Source organism: Puntigrus tetrazona, chromosome 3 (genome assembly GCF_018831695.1).
Source record: "Puntigrus tetrazona isolate hp1 chromosome 3, ASM1883169v1, whole genome shotgun sequence".
Classification (NCBI taxonomy): domain Eukaryota; kingdom Metazoa; phylum Chordata; class Actinopteri; order Cypriniformes; family Cyprinidae; genus Puntigrus; species Puntigrus tetrazona.
In genome coordinates, this window is record NC_056701.1 from 20768059 (window position 1) to 20789004 (window position 20946).

The 20946-nt window shown below is 39.2% G+C and overlaps 4 protein-coding genes across 6 annotated transcripts; 2 read left to right on the forward strand and 2 right to left on the reverse strand.

The window, feature by feature from the left end:
• Positions 1-41: 41 nt before the first annotated feature.
• Positions 42-1736, reverse strand: si:busm1-163l24.4 (uncharacterized protein LOC368754 homolog). The gene has a single exon (XM_043233789.1). It carries the CDS (start codon positions 1544-1546, stop codon positions 686-688), a length of 861 nt encoding a protein of 286 aa, XP_043089724.1. The 5' UTR covers positions 1547-1736; the 3' UTR covers positions 42-685.
• A 1907-nt stretch (positions 1737-3643) lies between these two features.
• On the reverse strand, positions 3644-11444 carry si:busm1-163l24.3. 2 transcript variants are annotated; one of them, XM_043233752.1, is made up of 6 exons: positions 11319-11444; positions 10846-11054; positions 9837-9943; positions 6948-9707; positions 6586-6803; positions 3644-4146 (listed from the first exon to the last, which is right to left on the reverse strand). In XM_043233752.1, the coding sequence occupies exons 2-6, from the start codon at positions 11027-11029 to the stop codon at positions 4044-4046; spliced, it is 3372 nt and encodes a 1123-aa protein (XP_043089687.1). In that variant the 5' UTR covers positions 11030-11054; positions 11319-11444; the 3' UTR covers positions 3644-4043. The 2 variants fall into 2 exon arrangements, with proteins under 2 accessions (XP_043089687.1, XP_043089686.1); XM_043233751.1 differs by lacking the exon at positions 11319-11444 and adding an exon at positions 11172-11310.
• Positions 11445-12156: 712 nt separating this feature from the next.
• Positions 12157-16330, forward strand: asb16 (ankyrin repeat and SOCS box containing 16). Its single transcript, XM_043233768.1, has 7 exons — positions 12157-12370; positions 12600-12981; positions 13072-13339; positions 14489-14897; positions 15011-15094; positions 15183-15296; positions 15670-16330. The coding sequence occupies exons 2-7, from the start codon at positions 12645-12647 to the stop codon at positions 15853-15855; spliced, it is 1398 nt and encodes a 465-aa protein (XP_043089703.1). The 5' UTR covers positions 12157-12370; positions 12600-12644; the 3' UTR covers positions 15856-16330.
• Positions 16331-16474: 144 nt separating this feature from the next.
• Positions 16475-20946, forward strand: tmub2 (transmembrane and ubiquitin-like domain containing 2). 2 transcript variants are annotated; one of them, XM_043233782.1, is made up of 3 exons: positions 16475-16619; positions 17839-18372; positions 19564-20946. In XM_043233782.1, the coding sequence occupies exons 2-3, from the start codon at positions 17855-17857 to the stop codon at positions 19949-19951; spliced, it is 906 nt and encodes a 301-aa protein (XP_043089717.1). In that variant the 5' UTR covers positions 16475-16619; positions 17839-17854; the 3' UTR covers positions 19952-20946. The 2 variants fall into 2 exon arrangements, with proteins under 2 accessions (XP_043089717.1, XP_043089718.1); XM_043233783.1 differs by having other exon boundaries at positions 16491-16609.

The following is a 20946-nucleotide window of genomic DNA, read 5'->3' on the forward strand; positions in this document are numbered from 1 at the left end:
ACAAGACGAAGATACTGATTTATTTTTTTATTTATTTAGAGAGCAGTAAAAAGTAGCAAAATAGTAGTTGTAAAATCCAAACCAAAGTAATGCACAGTAAATAATTCAGTTAATTAAGATATATATATAATTATTGTGTGTGTGTGTGTGTGTGTGTGTCATTTACAACATAATGGGAATGTCCTCAAATCCTTTTCCCCTCACGCTGAAAGATGCAGATTTTTATGTGCACACATTTATAAAAAGTAAAAAAAAAAAAAAAAAAAAAAAAGATGCTGCTGCAAAACAAAAACTTTAAATATGAAAAAAAGCCAAACAAAATAAAACATCTGGCAGATCAACATTCAGAAAACATCTTAACTCTTAAAAATGAGTTGTTTTCAACATTAATAGGAGGTTTTATGTACAAGTTATTTTTGTCAGGTGTTTCTTGATGTTGAACATGATGCACCCAATACTGAATTATTGAGAACAACAAACAAAACTAAACAATCGTGTTAATTAATACTATTCAGGAATACATATAATATACAATACATATACTATTCAGGAATGAACATAAAATGCATCCAAAAACGGATTGCTGACTCACAAATGAAATGACGTGAGCTTTCAGTCGATGCCTGAATCCAGCGACATTCCTTAAACATCATGGCACTTGTAACACTGTGCTCCAAATCAAGGTTCAGTCTGCTTTAACATGATCCGCAGAGGTTCTTCTAGTGCCGGGTTCTGTGATGACCAGGACTCCCAGTCGTCTCTTTCGGTGTCCAGCACCATGACTGTGCCCATGTGAATTACCTCTGTGTTTACTACTTTTATGCCGGTGTGTTTGATGCCCTGTTTTAGCATGTGAGCCCCGGGGCTGTCGGCTCCTGTGTCCATGTCTATGTCCAGAGCCACGAGTTCTCCTTTTACATTGTCCAGTCATTTTGTCTTTACTCCCGTGCTCTTGTCTCTCTGGAGTTCTACTGCACTCTAGTGTTTTCGTCTTCAGAGGTGCGTGCGAAAACACTTCATGTCCTTGGTGGGCTTCATTAAGACACAGCGGGCAGATTTGGTGCGTCTGACAAGAAAACTCCAACAGCCTGTTGTGCCGCAAACATGTACTTCCTTTAGGCTCCCCGCTTACAACAATAACTGTGTGCTTTTCTCTGGGAGAGTCATCGTTATGATACCTCAGATGGGCCTTGCAGCACAAATCCTTACTTTCTGGACACATCTTGAAGTTTTTGGCATTGCGGAGCTCTCTCTCCGTGTGTCTGGGTCCATCATAACGTGTAGGTGGAGAATCCCGAAGGCCTGTGTTTTTAAACCGCTCCACCACTTCTGCAAACATGGTGTTTTTGTTGAGGACAGGTCGAGGCGAGAAGGTCTTCCTGCACTGAGGGCAACTGTAACCTGTGCCTTTGCTGCCATTTTCATCCCAGTAGTCTTTAACACAGCTCATGCAGTAGTTGTGTCCACAGGGAATCGTCACTGGATCCTGGAGTGCGTCCAGACAGATGGGACAGTTAAACGGATCGTCTTCAAAACACTCTGCCATTTCACGCAGTAATTATTAACTGTAATAAATTCAGTTTTCTCTCTCTACACCGTAAGCTTCAAGTTCCATAGCAAGCAAGTGAGCGCAAGAGAAGGAAAAAGGAACAGGTATGTGTTTAGAGTACTGAAACCTGTTTGACGGGTTCAACCCTGTCAACAAACTATTTTTGTTAAATGCTTTTACTTAAAAAAAAAAAAAAAAAAAAAAAAAAAAAAAAAAAAGCCAAAACCTTTGACATACCTATTACCTTTTTCCCTCACCCACATTTTAAAGTAGAAAAGTCATTAAAACTTTAAACTTTTTTTTTAATAAAAAATCTAAACTAACTGATTTTCTTGATGTGAGATAGATAGACAGACAGATAAATGTGGCTGTAGTGAGCACAAGATATTTTATTTTTTTAAATAAATGTTCAAATGTTATTACCGTAATGCAAAGCTGAATTATCAGCATCATTACTCCAGTCTGTCACATTATCTTTAGCAATGTTCATAAGTTACGTTTCTTTCTTTTCTCTTTTTTACTAAAAGTGTTCCTTTGATTAATATAAAGTTCAAAACAGCATTCATTTGAAAAAAAAAAAAATATTATTTTGCAACAATATGCATGTTGTATTTATTCTTAGACGATCCAGAGGTCTGGCCACTTCATGAGATCATTTAGAAAAGAAATAAAACGGAGATCAATAGCTTCCTCAGTCCATAGAATACATTTACGTAACATCAAGAAAAATGTTGTAGCCATATTTTTTAAATGATTAAAATCATCAATTTGTGGTAACAATGTCAAACAGCATGCTACAAATGACCAACAACTTCATCCGTGCTATTAGCCACACATAACTGCAGGGCTTGGAGAAGTGGTTGTTTTGTAGAGCCAGCAGCTGCTGGTGCAGTCCATGCAGAAACTCTGTCCACAGGGAATCGTTGCAGGACCGCTGAGTTGCTCTCGGAGCAGCAGATCTCTCAGCTCAGCCATTTTGATGAAGACAATGCAGTGGAGAGACCAGGAATACTGCCAAAGGCAGGTTTTCTGCTCTAAAAGCAGAGGACTGTGGGGGTCGGCTCTCCGCTGGCTGGGTGTTGAGTAGAAATGCAGGCAAAATAACATCCCTCTGTCTGTCTCTCTCTCTGTCTGTCTGTCTATAGTCTTGCCTAAGCACAAATATTAATGCTTTAAGCCGATTCATGCAAATATTTCAGTGAAATTTCATGAGGTACATAAGTTTCTCACGATGAGAGCTCAACAGTTGCCCGGTTGGATTTTGTCATGTCATAGACGCCGAAGTCAACGTAGCGTAGTTGTTTGAGTGACCTTTTTTTTTTTTAAGCTGTCTCTTCAGATTTTCTGATGGCTGTAGCAGTCAGTGTTTTGGTTGAGAGCGGGTCTTTCTGCACTCAGGGCAGCTGTAGCCTGTCGCTTCTTGTTGATGCCAGTTCTGCCTGATGCAGGCCGTACAGTGTGTTCATCCTGGAGAAGGTCCAGACGCTCTGCAGAGCTGAGCTGCTAACGACTGAGCCAATCTCCAGCCTCTGCTGTATTAGAGCAGATTCAAGAAAGGAGCAGAAAAGTATCCAAATATGACCCTGTTGCTTAGACTCTTTTTGAAGCATTAGGAAAAATCACAGGAATGTTGCTGTACTGAGGGAAAGAGTAAAGAGGGAACAAGGAAAATATTAAATAGGACCTGTGTGTATATGGTATAACGCACAGTAAAAACTCATTTTACTGGAATGGATTTTATTCAGCCTACAGACATAAGAGCAGATCATTAAGCAGGGTTGTTTAAAATATTAAGAAGGTTATATTAACAGTATTAACAGTTTAGAGTAGCTTACCATCGAATGTTCACAACACCTTTGAAAATGTATAAAAATAAAAAACTAACGAGCCACATCCAATTCCCACAGCCAATCTGTAGCCCCTTCCTTATAGTTCTTAATAAAAATAAATAAATAAATAAATAAATATATATATATATATATATATATATATATATATATATATATATATATATATATATATATACACACAAGATTTAATGTTCATACCACTTATGAAAGCCTGAGCAGGTGAAACAGTTTGACAGGACAGAGGTTTGCTGGAGTGTTGAATTTAATTACAAAGTGACTAACAAACACAACATCTAAAACAAGATCACTGTTCAATTAAAAGCATACTCAACTGATTCAGAATATACAGAACATTATGTTGAGCATTACTGATGCTATACATTGATGCAGATAAAAAAAAGCATGATTACAGAATGAAAATGGCACTCTAAAATGAGTATAAAAGTACAAAAAATTACAACAAACAACAGAAATACTGCATAAAAAAATTTAAATACAAAAATTAAGTATTCTTTTACAATTAGTATGTTTTAGGATTATTGACATTCATTGTTGCTTGATTTACATTTCTAGGAAGGAAATATATAAAAAGTATGCAGTTTACTAATTATGTGTGGTTTTTATGATTTGTGTTATACTCAAGGTCAGAATTTGACTTGATCTTGACTAATTGCAGGTACTCCTTCAATCCCATGAGCCACCAGTGCTTCACACAAGTGAGTAAGGTACGTCGAGTCTGGATATCCACTGTTGCACACAAACAAATATTTCACATTCACACAAAAAGTTAAATTGGATATTTTAAATGTCAAATGAATGCATTCTGAGAAATTAATCATTCTTTCTCCCAGTCAACACTCATTAAATATAATAAATGTACCAAATGTTGATTCATCTTTCAAACCTTACAAGGTTTTCCCTAGTAAAATCCTATGCCAACATTTATTTAAAATACATACTATTATAATCATACTAACTATACTAAAAATCCATTAAGACTTACTGATACAAAATTATAATAAAAAATTTATAATTATTAAGTATTTTTTAACATTACTATTAGGATAATTAAAGTGTCCCTGAAGTATACAAAATCAGTATATCTTTAGTTGAACCACAATTAAAGTGGATTAAGTACATAATTAGTTGTTTTAATTTAGCAGACATAAGTAGTAAAAGTACAACTGCAATATATTTTAATTTAAAATTAAAAAACATAACTGGAATTTTAAAAAGCATGACAGCAAATACTTTAATTAACCATGCCATGGATATCCAGTCGTGTACAAGCTGAATTCCAGAAATGTGGGGGTGCTTTTAAAATTGAATTAAAATAATTATAAAAAAAGAACCTAAAAAAATGTTTAAATGTAAAAAATGTTTAAAATGAGAAATGTAAAATTTTATGCACAAAATGAAATTTCTAATTTGATGCCTGCTACAGGTCAGGACAGGGGCATGTTCACCATGGTGTAGCAGCTCATCTTCATCGAGTTTCTGGAGTTTTGGTGTTGGCATTTGATATAGGTTTCCAGCTGCTCATGAGTTTGTGCTCATCTTTGATGTATTTTTCTTTTTGTGCGGCAAATGCTAGTCTGTCTCGATGAGCTGACCAGTTCAGCCTATTATAGGATATTAGTTTAGGAATTAGACGTAGAGCGTGAATATTTAAAAACACTTGAGCCATGTGAATGGGAGGATTTTCCCCACTGATGGACATAGTCTTTACCGTGACAGGGTTGATTTTCAGCGATACTTCACTTCTCCATCATTATTTAAACCACAGAGATCCTCCCGCCTCAGCCGGGTCTCGCTGTTCTCACTGGACTTAAGTTCTCCATTTCCTTTTGAAGCTTTTACTCATGGATTCAGTATTTTAATATCTTATGATGCTGCAAATGTTCTCTAATATTGAATTTCCAGCATGAATGTGAGATTTGGACTCTTCTGACCAGTGGCGTAACTACAGACAGTGCAGCCACACTGGGGCCCCTGCGGTGCGAGGGCCTACATCACAAGAGTGTCCCGGCGACTCTATTACTATATTATTATATATGTAGAAATAATATTAATAATACAATGTAAGTTGTCTAGTGGTGGAACTTTTTTCGAGCATTTCTGAGGCTGCGAGTTCAAATCCACACTCGTTTTTTTTTTTTTTTTTTTTTTTTTTAGATTTAGTTTTATTTGTTAAAATGATTAAAACCAAAGCAGTGTTCATTAAACTCACTGTATATCAAAAGCAAGGACATGTTTGTGTGCATTTTGTAGGACATGTTCACACATGGCTTCCTTTTTGCACGATAGAGCTTTAGTTGGCATCTGCAGATGGCATGGCGGATTGTGTTTACTGACTGTGGTTTCTGGAAGTATTCCTGGGCCCTTTTGATAATGGCACAATCATGCCAACAAGTGACGCAGTATCACAGGCATCCAACAAAGGTCTTCAGCCTTTTCCCTTATGCACAGAAAGTTTCTTTAAATCTTTTGATGATGTTATGCACTGTAGATGATGAGATTTGCAAAGCCTTTGCAATTTGATGTTGAGGAATTTTTTTTTATGTATTACACAACTTTTTCCACACTCTTTTACAGACTGCCTTTACTTCTGAGAGACTCTGTCTCTCTAAGACATCGCTTTTATAGCTAATCATGTTACAGACCACATTAACCTATCTAGTTGCTAGATGTTCTCCCAGCTAAATCTTTTCAAAATGTCTTGCTTTTTCAGCACTTTGTTACCTCCATGCCAACTTTTTTGAGACCTGTAGCAGACATCAAATTTGAAAAGAGCTCATTTAGTGGAAAAAGTGGAAAATGTCTCAGTTTGAAAATCTCTTATGTTCTCTGTGTTCTATTGTGAATAAAATATTGGATCATGTGATCTGAAAATCTTTTAGGTTTAATTTCCTTTCAAATTTAAAAAAACGTCCCAACATTTCTGGAATTCGGATTGTAACAGCTTATTACCTAATAATAAAAACTGCTGCTTTCTACTACAAAAAAGATCCTAATTTGTAGACAGTGTAGATAGGGCAAGCACCCCTGTGGTTAAGATAACTAGAACTAACACATCCTTGCTAAAATTGTATTAAATTGTAAAACATAAATGATAACCATGTCACCAGCCATGGCATAATTGTCTTTGCAAGTTTAGCATTTGTTCAGGTTAGCATCTGGACTTACCCACTCTTTCCTCCGTCTACCTTGGTCTTGTGGGGGATCCTTCCCCAGGTTACTTTTGCATCACTACCAGCCTTACTGCTGGAGCTAACAATAAATGTTAGGCCTTGATTAAATGCCTTTTCCAGGCAGGGCAGTAAACTATGTCCTTTTGGGTTGAGTGGCAGATAAGCCACAAATTGACCACCCTTGAATGGTGACCCAGGACAGGGATCCTTATCCTAAAAGAGATATGTACGACACAGAAATTGAAAGATAATATTACATTATATAAATAATATTATAATATATTTTGCACAATTATAAGGTACTGTACATGTCTACAATATTTAATAAATATGATATATAACAAACAAAGCTAATACCCCTTGTATGCCATCAGGTATGCAGTATGTGATCTTGGCTGTTGTGTGTTTGCTATGGCCTGGAAGACTGAAAGTCATCTCCACACACGTCATAGTGCCTTGGATGCCCTTATGTTCTTTGCTGTCCTCTTGTTCTGAATGCTGCTCTTGAGCCTGATGTTCCTGTTGTGTATCTTTTGAGCTACAGCTTTGAACCGGATCCTCCAGAGCCTTCTTCTCAGAGTTCATTTCTTCTTTTCCACACAATCTGCAGTATTTATGCAGTTGTAGACAGTCAGGACAAAGGATGACACCACAGGTGGTCCGTATCATATTTGCATTACTTGCTCCACACACGCATTGTTCTGAAGTTAAATATGACAGCAGGTTGGTCTGTTTCACAGTTGAGATATCTTGTTTTTTGAATGCTTCAAGTGGTAAAGACGTAGGCCCATCATTTTTCTGTCTTGTTGCATCTTCTCTGGCATAAGTAAATTGTATTTTTGAGTTTGCCTTGCTTAATTCATCCGATTTCAGTTTGGTTGTTTGTGCTTCACTCTTGCCACTGCTGTTAGACTTAATCACTTGACTTGAATCCTGAAAAGAAAACTCTTTCAGACTTTGCTTAGACTTAGAGTCATCCACTTTTGTTGACCGTTTACTCATAGAAGACATGGATCCTTGATCTACACCCTCCTGCAAGTTCTTCATCTGTGAATGAGACTTTTGCCCAATGTATACTTCCTTAAATATATCACTGCCTTGAGAGCAAAGCAATTTTGGGCCAAACAAGTAAATGTTGTTCCTCGTGGTGTGCAGGATGACCTTGCGGAAACGTGACTGCACATTCAAGCAGCAGGTTTCAAACAGTTTATCTTTTTCAACTACGCCAAGCTCTGTCAAAGTTAAATGCTGAATGCAAAAATCGCTGGCTACCATAGCCACGAGATTCTGAAGCTGCCGATGACTTTCTCCAACTTTTGATGAATCTGTGCCCTTCAGTGTCACGCTCATCTCACTTTTGCCTGCTTGTTTCTCAGTCAATTCTAAGCCTGATTTTATGGCATCTAGTTGGTTGCCATAGGCCTCCTTCATGTAGCTCCACATTACACTAGACACTGTAAGTTCTGCTTCCACTGTAGGAACTGGACAGTCTTCATTGGTTTTTCCACCACTGAGGCTATTGGATCTTGTTCTTTGATAAGTATTTGCACCAATCATTGGCTTAGCTGTAGTTTGGTTATTTTTCACTTGATCTTTTGGGTGTGGCCGACCTGAGAAACTATTGGCTCTTCGTAATGTTAATTTGGAAGTGGGGAGTGATGCTGAGGAGGGAGCAGCTGTCTTCACTTCAGTATTACTGGCTGATATGGCATTCGCATTTGTGTTCACTGAAATTTTGTCTCCTGTGTTCAATGTTGAAGTAAGTCCAGTGGCAGTACCTGGTCTGGCCTTGGATGTGTAGAATGTGGTTCCACCAAATGCATTCACAGATAGTGGTTCTTGGTTTTTAAACAGGACATCCTCCCCTGTACAGCTTGGACTTGTCATCCTGAATGTTTCAGTTCCTTCCCCTGCCAGTTCATTAGTGAGTACGCCTGCAGTGCCTAGAAAAGACCTTATGGGTGGTGTTGGGTCTAACATTAGCATGTCCATTTTAGTTGTAAGATTTTTTTTGTCTCCACCCATCTCTCCTAGCCCAGAGCTCTTAAACCGAGCAGCTAGTTTGTATTCTTTGGTATTCCCAACCTCCCCTTTTCGTTCAGTGCTAGAGCCAATCAGTTTAGGAGGCACTGGATTGTGTACTGAGCTTTTTCTCTTAACCTGTTGCTCTCTCTCTAAGGATTCAAAGGATGCTGAAGGAGAACTGGAAGAGGATGCTGGCATTTCCGTCAAGTTCTGCATCAAGTTTTCCTCCCCTCCGAGCAGTAGCATTTGTTTGGCCTGAGACACCTCGCTTTTCTCTCCAACTATATAAATGCTGTCCTGGTCATAGCTAAGTAGAACATTAGGCAGTACTAACTGCACATTTTTAATTGCAGAATTCAGATCGTCCGGCATATAAAGATCACCCTTTTTAATCTGGTCTTTTCTCAGACAAACTTCTAGTTGCTGATAAAGCTGCCTGAGCTCCTTATGGGCTTGACGCATCTTCTGTTTAACCCCTGACCCGCTCAGGACTTCTGATTGTAGATACAGAGTGGTGACCCCCTCGGAAGTAACTGGAACCACTTGCACTCCATGAAGTTGTAGTATCTGCTTGTACTCCTTAATGCTTTGCAGATACGCAAACACATCAGCTTCCATGATGATCGAAAGCTCTTCCAAATTAGCTTCATCTATCCTGCACTCTGCCCCCTCATCCATTTTACTTTTCTTAGTCCGAGTAATGCGTTCAGTAAGGGCTTCATTGCTGTCTTGCGGGCTGCAGAACACATCTCCTAAACCTGCCATGGATATAGAGCTGACATCTCCTGAAGACCGGGATGCAAAGCTAGTCCATTTCTTAACATTTTCCAGGTCTTCTCTCTTCTCAAGACTTTGACCTCTGTCTCCACTAAAATTAGGATATTCCGCTTTTGAAAGGTGATTTTTAAAAAACGTCTGCATATAAGGAAAGGCACCTTGAAAGTCAGAGTAGTTGCCTTGCAAGGTGCACGTGTCCTGTAATAAGCCACGCTGCATATGTAGACCCGGAAACTCACTGCAAAGTACATTCAGAGTCTCTGCACCGCGAGGAAGCTGACTGCAATCTATAGTCACAGTCATATCAAGGATCACCTTAAAGGAGTGCAAGAACATCAGCTGTATGAATGTATCAAAACTAAATAATAAATATGATTGGGAAATTTAATAAACAAAAATTTAAAAGCTGTCAAATGCAATGCTTAGGCTATACAACTAGCAAACCTTATTTAGACTCAGGGACTCTTGTCTTGGTAGACTCAGGGAGAGTTCATATTTTTTGCCATCCAGCTGTAAAACGTGAGGATGATGACAAAGTACGCTCCGGACCACTAAATAAAACAAAAAAGAGGATCAGTCTCATTCGAGAGGCAAAGACTGGCTCAGCAGTTTTCACACTAACAAAGAAAATGCTTGCACACACAGATGCAAGTTAATTTTTCATAATGTCTGGTCAATTAAAGTATCAGTTGTCGTTTTCTATCTGTACCACCAAAGACACTGATTCTCAGTTCTGGCTTTGCTCTAAGATGCACACACAAGCACAGTGAAAACTCACTCACTTTTAATCAGGCTTGACAGGACATAAAGAACTCCCCGTCACAACGTGGCCACCCCCCACACATACACTTTATCAGCAAACTGACTGCACAACTAAAATGTTGCCTTGGCAGACTAATCGGCTAGCAAGAGCCAGAGACTTCATTAGGTATATTCCAGCCGTCTGGCTGCCAATCAGTGCATTTTGGATTTTTTCCAACTACCAGCTACTTCGGCAATGACATTTAAATGCATTTAAATTTTTAATATAAAAATTGGGGTAAGATGCATTAACATGCTATGCCAAAAAGTCAAAGTAAATGGCAATACAAACATATCCAGGTACTAAAACAATATATAGTATTATACGATGATGTACATTGTCAAGAGTATAAAACTCTTTTTCCTATGAATATCCATTAATTATTGATTTACACATTAAAACTAAGGTAATGCATGCCAGATGCAAAGTTTTAATATTTTTGAAAGAAAGAAAATAGCTCTATTGAATTATAATAATGAATATATGAAAATATTGAGAGTTTTGGACTTTTCTGTATATTCATTTATTTTCAAAGGACAAGTTGGGTTGCAGAGTGGCACAGTTTAGCCCACTTTGCCCTAGCTTGACCGCCATGATCCATGTATTCATCTATTAGCAGCATTTACTCTTTTGTGTGAGAGCTGCCCTCACCTGCGCTCTCCTCAAACGTGACGAGGGCACGCAGAGGTGTCCGCGCGATGATAATGACGGACGTGACCTCTCCTCCTCCGTTGCTCTGGCGTAGGAAGTGAATCAGTAGCTTGTCCCGGAGCCGTTCGTGATCCACGTCTGTTGGCAAACCGTGAACGCACACCCTACGACCTTCTTCTGCCATCCTTCTGCGCTGCCGCCTATAAACACTGATTTTGAGGAAACACAAGTGTGGACAAGGGCGCTATAATTATTAATGCGTCACCAAACAAGCCATTTGAGCAGATATATGTCGAAATGTCTTTTCCAGTTTTGTCAGTTACTACCTTCCTCATTATAATAACCAAAAGGACGTAAAAGTCGTCGCTTGCGTGTCGAGCTCGAGCACACAGGAAGTGTAACTAACAACAGAGCTCGTGAGAAGAGACGCCGTCACACTGCCGTTTTTATTAAAGATGTATTTTTTTTTTTACCTGTGTGTCTCGATAGAAACAGTTCGTCGCCCTGTTCTGCTTTAAAATACAGGATTTCCCGTTTTTTCTAAAAAAAAAAAAACCCCCCAAAACTTTTGTTATTGCGTGCCTGGCATCGTTTACAGTAGAAATAAAAGTGAAAGTAAAAACGCAGACGATAGAAATTGCGCCTTTTCCGAGTTTTTATGACTTGAGCAACTTTTATGAGTTGTTTATTATGTTTATTATTTATTGTATACCACCCCCCCATTATTAATTTTCTATTTTCTAATCTATTTTCATACATTATGTCTACTGTCATGTCTAATATTGCCTTTAAAAACCCTCAGCCCTTTAAAGTCGTTTGTGGTTAGATAAAAAAGAAAGAAAATCGAAAGTCGTTTTCATAAACTAATAAAATAAAAATAGGTTTTTGCATATCTTAAGATATTATTTATGCTACTACTTTTCGGAGCTCAGTTGTTTCTTACGAATATATATAAAAAATATCTAAAAAATAATTTGCATGTCAAGGCACCAATCTTAAGTTTATCACAGCTTTTTCTGAAAAAAAAAAACAAACAAACAAACCAAACTTAAAAACATAACTTAAAAATTCTATACAGGCATAAATGTAACACAGTTGTAATAGTATTTTTCTGGTGAATGCATAAAATAGTTTGCAGTGACTAAGTATTGTATTTTTAAGAACCATGACACCCCAAATTTATCCGGCCCTCTAATTAATGTTTTGTTTTGAATTGTACACATTGAACTTTACAGGACAAGTGATAGGCAACCAATCAGTTGACGCGCCATCTACAGGAGCTGTCGTGCTAGTGCAGGAACATATTTGCTCACATTCATTTCTATTAATACTCAGAGCTCCACCATGTGTCAGGTCAACAATATCTTGTGACAGGCAGCTTCGCTCTCGAAGGGACATTTTATTAACAGAAATAGCAAATATTTCGAGCGTTGCCTGTTAGAAATACCGAACAAATGTTTTAAGCAAGTTTACCATTTATTATTAAAGCGCAGCCTGGACAGAAGAACCTTGAAGAGCGTTTGAGGTAGGAAGACCTTATCTTTAGAGAATGCCATTTATTTTTCGAGCATGTTATTGATGTGATTTATAAGTCTGTGCCTTAAACCCAATAACAAAACTTGCTGGGTACCAAATATAGGAGTTTTGCCTACTCAACTGTGCTCCTACAGCTGATTGGAAAAGGTTATGCCTGTTGAGCAAAGCTGCTTTGCTAACAAGGCCACAACTTCTGTGTCGATACCTTTTTGTTCTAGGCGTACAACTCTAGTACACTTCTAAACTCAGAAGCTCTTGTCGGGATGTCCCGGGACACTTTTGCCTTCAGTTCTGCCTCTCTGCGCTCCTTAAGGCTGGAGCAGGAGCTGCAGGACTGGGAGGAGGCCAGGCGGGCACTGGCACACAGGAGGGCTATGACAAGACGTCCGTTACCGGCAGCCCCCAGACTCCGACATGGAAACGAGAGGATCCAGACAGTACGGGCTCCGCCTCCCCAAATACGCTGCAGAGACCCAGCCGTCCATAACATCTTCATGTGCGGGGATATGAAGAGAGTGTATGCCGTCCTCAAAGACCCAGGCATGGTGAATGCACTGATGGAGACGGTGCATGAGGAGATGGTGTGGGCCCCGGAGATGGGTAGGAACCTTATAGACACACACACACACACACGCAAACATATGCGTTTAGGTGTGTTTGGGTGAATTCTCTCCTCTCATCCTTTTGCAGGAATGTGGACTCTTACCTCGAAGGTAAAGCAGACGTCTGCGCTGCGTCTGGCTGCAGGCAGGGGGCACTCCGGCTGTGTCGAGGAGCTGCTGTTTAGGGCAGCGGAGGTGGATGCAGACCCAGGCGGCCGTACAGCTTTACACGATGCCTGCTCTGGAGGCCATTACATCTGCGTGCGCCTGCTCCTAGACCACGGGGCTGATCCAGACCTGCTGGCCGCAGACGGCAATGCCCCGTTGCACCTCTGTAATGCAGCAGAAACATATCAGTGAGTTGGCCTCTCTCTTTTCACACGGTCAGATGAATAGTTAATGGTCCAAATATCTCACAAGTAAAGTCAAAATAGTAGGTTAGGGGTAAGTAGGATTTTGTTAAACTTTTTTTTTTTTTTTATAAATACCTTTGTTCAGCAAGCATGCATTAAATCAGCGTTATTTAAATTTTTGTTTTTATTGTCATTTTAGTTACAGTTTCAGTTTTCAGTTTCATACTATTTTTAAAAATATACCTATATATTTTAGTACATAAAATGTAACTAATGGCAACTAAGTGAAAATGCTTACTTAAAGCCTTTATGTATAATGCATTATAAAAGTGGTGAATGCAATAAATATGCCTTGTAATGTATTGTACAATCTCACAAGTTAACCACAGTTGACACATTATAGCACTTATCAATATATTGTTACACTATGAATTTTAAATTGTTATAATTATATGCTATAAGATAAGATGTATTTCATTAAGATAATGTATTACAGTGCACATTATGAATAATTATAATGCATTATACTCTCTAACCCTTTATAATGCATTAAAGCCATTAAGTAAAGTGTTATTTTATTTCAAGAAAACAGTTGTTGTTTATATAGTCCTGTTTATAATGTTAAGATCTTTCTAAATAAATCTGTATACCAAAAACCGGATACAGCTGTTTTCAGCATTAATAAAACTATAGTTTAAACTTAGTTTATTTTAATCTTAATTCTTCATCACCAAATCAACAAATTAGAGTGATTTCTGAAGGATCATTTAACAAAGCAATAATGATGCTGAAAATTCAGTTTAGGCATCACAGGAATAAATTATGTTTTAAATAATATTAAAATATATATTCACAGTATTACTGTTTACTGTATTTTGACCAAATAAATGCAGACTTTGTAAGCTTAGAAAATCTCACATTCCCAAAATTAATTCAGCAAAAAATAAAAATGCCATCTATACCCTCACATGACCTGTATTATCTTTTTAGAAGCACTAAAAGAGATGTTGGCATGAGTATAAAGCTTTTTTCCATACGACAAAAGGTGATTCATACCACGTTACTTCACACAATGTTGACAAGAAATGCACATAATTTTTTTGTATCTTTCTTTCTTTCTTTTTTGGCGCACAAAAATAACCTGCTCTTCAGGTGTGCTGAACACTTGGTGACCAGCGGTGCGCTGGTGAACGTGGCCCAGCGAGACTCGGGTCTCACCCCCCTTCACGTGGCCTGCAGGAGAGGACTGGAGGACCACGTGGAGCTCTTCCTGTCCTACGGAGGGGACGTGACCGCTCGAAGCCAAGAGGGTGAGACGCCTCTGAACGCGGCCTGCGCTGGGGCGGAGAGGCCTGCAGATGCAGGACGGTATCTGCGTATTGTCCAGAAGCTGCTAGCGGCTGGGGCTGATGCTCAGACTGCTGGGAGGAAGAAGCATACGGCCCTGCATAACGCCTGTGGGAACTGTTGCCCCCGCATAGTTAAACTGCTGCTGGAACACGGTGCTCGTGCAGACGCTGCTAACTGTGCTGGATACACACCCATGGACTGCCTCTTACAGGTGGGATGATCCTGTTTCTGCTTGATCAAATAAATGCTGTCTTGGTGAATATAAGCGACATAAGAAACTTAATTATTCCAAATGGTTGAATTCTTCTCTCTGTATTTTGACAGGTAATAGAAGATTACCCAGACCAGCAACCGGAGGTTGTGGCTCAATCTCTTCTTAACTATGGAGCACAGCCACCCTCCCCTAGAGTAAGTGCACTTATGTGTCCTTACCTACTTTACCTACACTTTGGTATGAATCTTTATGTTTTTTTATATCTGTATGTGTTTATCCCAGATGCTGAAACTCTGTCTGCCTTCTCCTGCCACTTTGGAGGTAATGCTGAATTGCTATCCGGTCATCCCAGCATGTGAGGAATGGTTAGAGGACACACCAGAGGAACTACTGAAGGTCTATAATATGAAAAAAAATGTATTGCATCTCAAATGAAAATGTTATGCTCAATGGTTGCTCAGGAAAAATAGTTTTCAGTTAGGTTTTATATACATATCAAATTCTAATACAAATCTATCTATCTATCTATCTATCTATCTATCTATCTATCTATCTATCTATCTATCTATCTATCTATCTATCTATCTATCTATCTATCCATCCATCCATCTATCCATCTATCTAGTATTAGTACTATTAGTTGTATTTAATACAGTAATTTTAGTTAGCATTTTGGTTGGTGGTGCGCATACATTTTGGTTGACCTGTTAAGATTTTCATTCAGAAACGGTCATCTCATCCCAATGAAAACCACTTGTTGTGTTCTCAGGAGCATCAGTGTTTCTTCGAAGCGGTCAGACGGATGAGCGGTCAGCCGCGCTCTCTTCAGCACCTCTGCCGCTGCGTGGTCCGAGGCCACTTGGGGTCACTGTGTCACTTCTCAATAGTCCGGCTCAACATTCCCAGCACTTTAAAAGATTATCTCCTGCTGCTTAACGATGGCCTGCTCCGTTGAGCCTCGTTTTTAGACAAACAAAAATAGCTGACTGGAAACAATGGGGTGAAATTATTTTCACAATATTTAGCATCTCTGATGAATATATGTTGCTATAAATCAATGTTCAGAGGTTTATGGATGCCAGTACTAGTAATGTGGATTATGGCCCCTTGCCAAATGGGGCAGTGCCTGCGGGACTGTCAGAAGCTTTGAACTGAGAGGACCACAATGGCTTAAAATACAGACAAAAAGCACAGAAAATGCAATATTGATACTGAGAGTGTGTTCATTTGTGCCAGTGGCGGTGGTTCTCACAATGTGAAATAAACAAAGAAACGATAATGCACTCTTGGCACTAAGTGAATGCATTATGGATTTTTATATATTTATTACTTTGATGTTGTATACAATTATACACTCTCACTTTTGCGGTGTCATTTCCTTTTTTTTTTATCACACTTGCTTATTTTTTTCCTACATTAAAAACTAATTTGTTTGCAAACTACCACATTTGCAAAATAGATGGACTTGTTTAGTTATATACATTTTGTACATTGAATGTTTTATTATGTAGACCGAAAAGACTGAGTGAGCGGTTCAATTTTTTTATTTTTTTTGCAAACCACGTGATCTTTCCTACTCTGACGGAGCGTCAGCTGTATGCGTGCGCGTGCGCGTGAGGTTGTACGTGTGTTTATTTATTTCTGAGCAGAGCGTTTCGTCTTTCAGCCGGTGTAGGGATTAAAACAGCATCGATCCAGAATGATCTGAAGTAAGAGAAGGTAAAGGTGCTGTGATATCTGTTTATACGACATGTGTTCTGTTGAAACCAGCGAATCAAGATCGTCTTATATCGCTGCTACATGATTAGCTGCGTTCCCTTGCAGACAGACCAAAACAAAGCAGATACTTTTTATCAAATGTATTTTTGTTCTGTTCGGTATTTCGTCTCATTTAATGTTTAATTTCGACTGTAGATGACTCTAGGCCCCGTGGGCAACATTAAATGAGTAACGATGAAGGTTTGTTCAAGATTTCAAGGCTTTAGCGGAAATCGCTAGCGAACATCTAAATGTACAACTGTCTGGTAATAGTGTATTATTCATAAACTAGTATAAAACTTAACAGAGGAGCTGTATGGTTTTAATGAAAGAACTGTATGTCACTGAGTGCTTAATGTCATCGGGCTTATTGCCTAATGCAGCTAAGAAGTGTGTCACTTTGCGTTAGGTAACAGAGTTGCGGATCTTTACACTCTTAACGAGCCACACAAACAAACACGCTGATGCTTTGCTAGATGATCCAGCCAGACATTAGTGCTTTCTAACATCGTGTAAACCACAATTAAAGTCCAATAACTGCCTATGATAAATGCCAGATTCAAGCAGGTCACTCAGATTGATTTTCTTTTTAATGCACTTCTATGGTCTAATTACGAAAGACTCGGGGAGTATCAATAGATCCATTGAGATACTATGAATAGTTTTTGATATTTGAAAACTTAATAAATTTACCTAAGCTTTAATAAGTTTCCCTCCACGGTTTTACTTTTAATTCACTTGAAAAATCCTGTTTTCAGAGAAATGTCTCATCCAGAAACGGACTTTGAAACAACCTTCTTTTCTGTTTGACATCGCTGATCCTCGTTTATGCAACTGGATAATATTGACAACACTGCAAAAAAAAGAGGCTTGTCTTACTTAGTATTTTTGCCTAGTGTCAAGTCAGAATATTTAAATATTCTCTAATTAACATGCATTCACGAGATGCATGCAGTGACAAATGACATTTAATCTGGTTTATAGTTTAGCCTCGTATATTCTTAAACCAAGATTATTTTACTAACCCCACTGGGAGATCATTTTTCTTATTTTTAGCATAATGCACTTTTTTCCCCTATTGAAACGAGACTAAACATATTATGTAATTTTGCTTATGTAATGTAACTTTTTACTTGCGTGTTAACGGTTGACCTGATCTTTCTTTTTCTTGTCTGCGCAGGTCGAGAGGGGCTGGGATGGCGGTGTGTGCTCTAACTGTGCTTGACGGGCTCGGGGAGGAGGCCACGGCTTTGGGCGGCGTGGTCGTCCTGTTCCTGGCCGTGGTTCTTGCCTGGCTGTCTACCCACGTGGCCGACCGCGGAGATCACATTCTGGGGACCATTCTCACCGTGGGCGCCCACGCCTCCCTCATCGGCCTCGGGGGTCACGACAGCTACTCCAACCCCCCGCCCAGCTCCGAGCCCAGCGAGCAGCAGGACGAAGAACCCGCCGAGGAGGAGAAGCAGGAAGAGGGAGAGGCCCGGCCGGATGGGGGAGAGGATGTGCCTGGAGAGGAGCTGCTGGATATTCAGGGTGGGAGAAAGAAAGTCAGCTATGTTCGGGGTGATGAAAGAGAAGAGGGCAAGGAGGAAGGGACGGAGGAGGAGGAGGCAGAGGATGAGGCCGCCAGTATCACTGTGAGACTGAAGTTCCTGAATGACACGGAGGAGCTGGCTGTGCTCAGTCCACAGGACACCGTTGGACTGCTGAAGAGGTGAGACAAACACTAAACTCTCTCTGTTAAGTGGAGAAATCAAAAAACACTTCCGAATACGTCTGATTTGACCTGTAAACATAAGGGAATTGTTATATAATATAATGAAATTATTACAAAGAGAGTCTGTGCTTTGAAGGGTGTAGGTCGTTACTGTCCTCGTTTTTATGCAAGTAGTAACTGAAGTTATTAGTCTTAAAAACTAAGTTAGATGACTAACCTTAAATCAGAATCAGAATGAGCTTTATTTCCAGGGATGTGAGGAATTTGTTTTAGTGACAGAAGCTCCAGTGTCACAGAATGACAGTGATGAAATAAGATAATATAAAGAATAAGAGGTAATGGAAAGAATAATATACAAATAAACATACCTAATATTAACATACTGGCTGTTTATGGCTAAATGGTAATTGGAGCTTAAAGTGAGACGGGATAAGCATCTGACAGATCAAGGATTGTGGGGAAAAACAAAAAATCTATAACAAAAAATCTTATTACTAAAAGAAATTACTAAAATTTCCAGCCTTGTTGTAGGGTATTTTAAAAAGGCATTGTCTCTGGATATAATTTATTTTAAACAAGCTCTGAATTTATTTATTTTTTTAATTTTTTAAAGTCTCTTATGTTCACCAAGGAACAGATAAATGTTTTGAAATATTAACATTTTACATTTCAGATTTGTCCAGTGTTAAATATATTCCTGTGATGCAGAGCTGAATTTTCAGCAACATTACTCCAGCCTTAGGTGGCACATGATCTTTCAGAAATCGTATCATAAAGTGATTTGATGCTCAAGAAACATTTCCTATCATCAGTGTTTAAAACGGTTGTGCTGCTTTTGTGTTTTCTGGAACATTAAAAAAATCTTTACTCTCACTTTTGATCTTACTGAATTTTTAACGGTAGTATGATTATTCAAATTTAAAAATGTTTCTAAATTTTTATTTTTCACAGTTTTACATGCATTTAAGCATTACATTTCTTGCACACAGTGTTCTTCGACCCACGTGACCGCCTGTATCAACGTTTTGCTTTAAACCCCATTAAAACATTAACACCTTAATGCAATAAAGCTTCAAGTCACGAGACCATGCGAGGCTGCAAAGCTAAGCAGTACGATGTCAATAAACAAATGTCCCTTCATTAATGAATCTATTGTTCGTTAATGTTTTCTCTCTATCTCTCCGTCAGTAAGTACTTCTCTGGCCGTGAACATCAGATCAAGCTCATCTACCAGGGTCAGCTGCTGCAGGACCCTCAGCGCTCTCTCCTGTCCCTCAACATCACCCACAACAGCGTCCTCCACTGTCACGTCTCTCAAGCCCAGGCCCTGCGCGAGGCGGCCGCAGAAGAGAGCCCTCGAGCCGGCAGGGGCTCCATGCTCAGCGGGGGCCTGCGCTCGGCCGGCGTGGCTCTCAGCACAGGAAGCCTGGTGATCCCCGTCTTCGTGGTGCTGCTCGCCGTCATCTGGTACTTCCGAATCAACTACCGTCAGCTGTTCACTGCCCCCGCCACCATCTCTTTGGTCGGGGTCACGGTCTTCTTCAGCTTCCTCATCTTTGGCATGCACAGTCGATGAGAAGACGGACGAATGGGAGGAACGATGCCAATCTTTTGGGAAAGAGGAAAACGAAACGATAGGACGTGAAAATAATCAATCAGCGGTAGCCGAGAAAGTTCTCAGGGAGCCCTCGAGGGTCCTGGTGCCATTTAGACGACCGAAGTCGTGCGTGTGCTGAGACGTGTGCTAGTGCTTTCAGCTTCATTTGTGAGCAGCACAAAGTAACACCGCTATATAATTTAGCTTCTTGGAGAAAATAGCTTTATAATTATTTAATCTCAGCCTAAAGTGTAGCTTCTCTGTGTAAAGCGAAGTCAGGAGCCCATGTCTGGCTGGGCTTTTCATTTAGAGGAATCGTCGACTGATTGGTTTTTATCAATTACGCGTCTCATCTTCACTGGTAATAGCGCCACTATCTTTTGCAGAAGCAGAAAACGTCACATGTTCAAAATCTCAGTACACAAATAACAGGTGTGATGTGCTAGTTAGAAAAATATTGAGACATCATTTTACTTGTTTATGTTTTTTCTTTTGCCAGTGTCACTGAAATCAGTATTTATTTCAACTTAACATTCTGGTTTAGCATGTCCGCTGCTAGTTATAGGTCGTAGTTATTTAGGACATAAGAGTTTTTATACATGAAGGTTTTACCTGCAAACATACTGGAGTAAAGAGGCTGTAGAAATCCGCATTAATAGGCATTTCATATGTGACACTGATAACAAAGCAAATGATTTTTTTCTCCTGTGTAAAATCTGTATATAAGCAATGTATTTACTGTAGATAAATCAAAAGGGCATAGAGGAACCTTAAAGCTCTCTTAAGAAGTTTGGTGGTTCTTGTATGAATGGGTCACTTTTCTCAGTATTGTCGGCAATATCTGCATACGTTTTAGGGGGAAACCAGTCTACCTTCTCATTCTCGCTATAACTAGCGCCTCTTTAATTCAAACGATTTTTGGTTTTGCTTTGATGCAGTAATTCAGAATAAAATTGCTCATCTTTCAGAAATGA

What these genes read in the sequence shown, in the direction of transcription:
- si:busm1-163l24.4 (XM_043233789.1), bottom strand. Translation starts at nt 1,546, where the DNA reads ATGGCAGAGTGTTTTGAAGACGATCCGTTTAACTGTCCCATCTGTCTG.
- tmub2 (XM_043233782.1), top strand. Translation starts at nt 17,855, where the DNA reads ATGGCGGTGTGTGCTCTAACTGTGCTTGACGGGCTCGGGGAGGAGGCC. An exon ending in ACCGTTGGACTGCTGAAGAG is followed by an intron (nt 18,373 to 19,563) that starts GTGAGACAAACA and finishes TCTCTCCGTCAG; the next exon opens with TAAGTACTTCTCTGGCCGTG.
- asb16 (XM_043233768.1), top strand. Translation starts at nt 12,645, where the DNA reads ATGTCCCGGGACACTTTTGCCTTCAGTTCTGCCTCTCTGCGCTCCTTA. An exon ending in GGTGTGGGCCCCGGAGATGG is followed by an intron (nt 12,982 to 13,071) that starts GTAGGAACCTTA and finishes ATCCTTTTGCAG; the next exon opens with GAATGTGGACTCTTACCTCG. An exon ending in CCATGGACTGCCTCTTACAG is followed by an intron (nt 14,898 to 15,010) that starts GTGGGATGATCC and finishes GTATTTTGACAG; the next exon opens with GTAATAGAAGATTACCCAGA.
- si:busm1-163l24.3 (XM_043233752.1), bottom strand. Translation starts at nt 11,029, where the DNA reads ATGGCAGAAGAAGGTCGTAGGGTGTGCGTTCACGGTTTGCCAACAGAC. An exon ending in CACGTTTGAGGAGAGCGCAG is followed by an intron (nt 9,944 to 10,845) that starts GTGAGGGCAGCT and finishes TGTTTTATTTAG; the next exon opens with TGGTCCGGAGCGTACTTTGT. An exon ending in GTAGACGGAGGAAAGAGTGG is followed by an intron (nt 4,147 to 6,585) that starts GTAAGTCCAGAT and finishes TGTGTGCAACAG; the next exon opens with TGGATATCCAGACTCGACGT.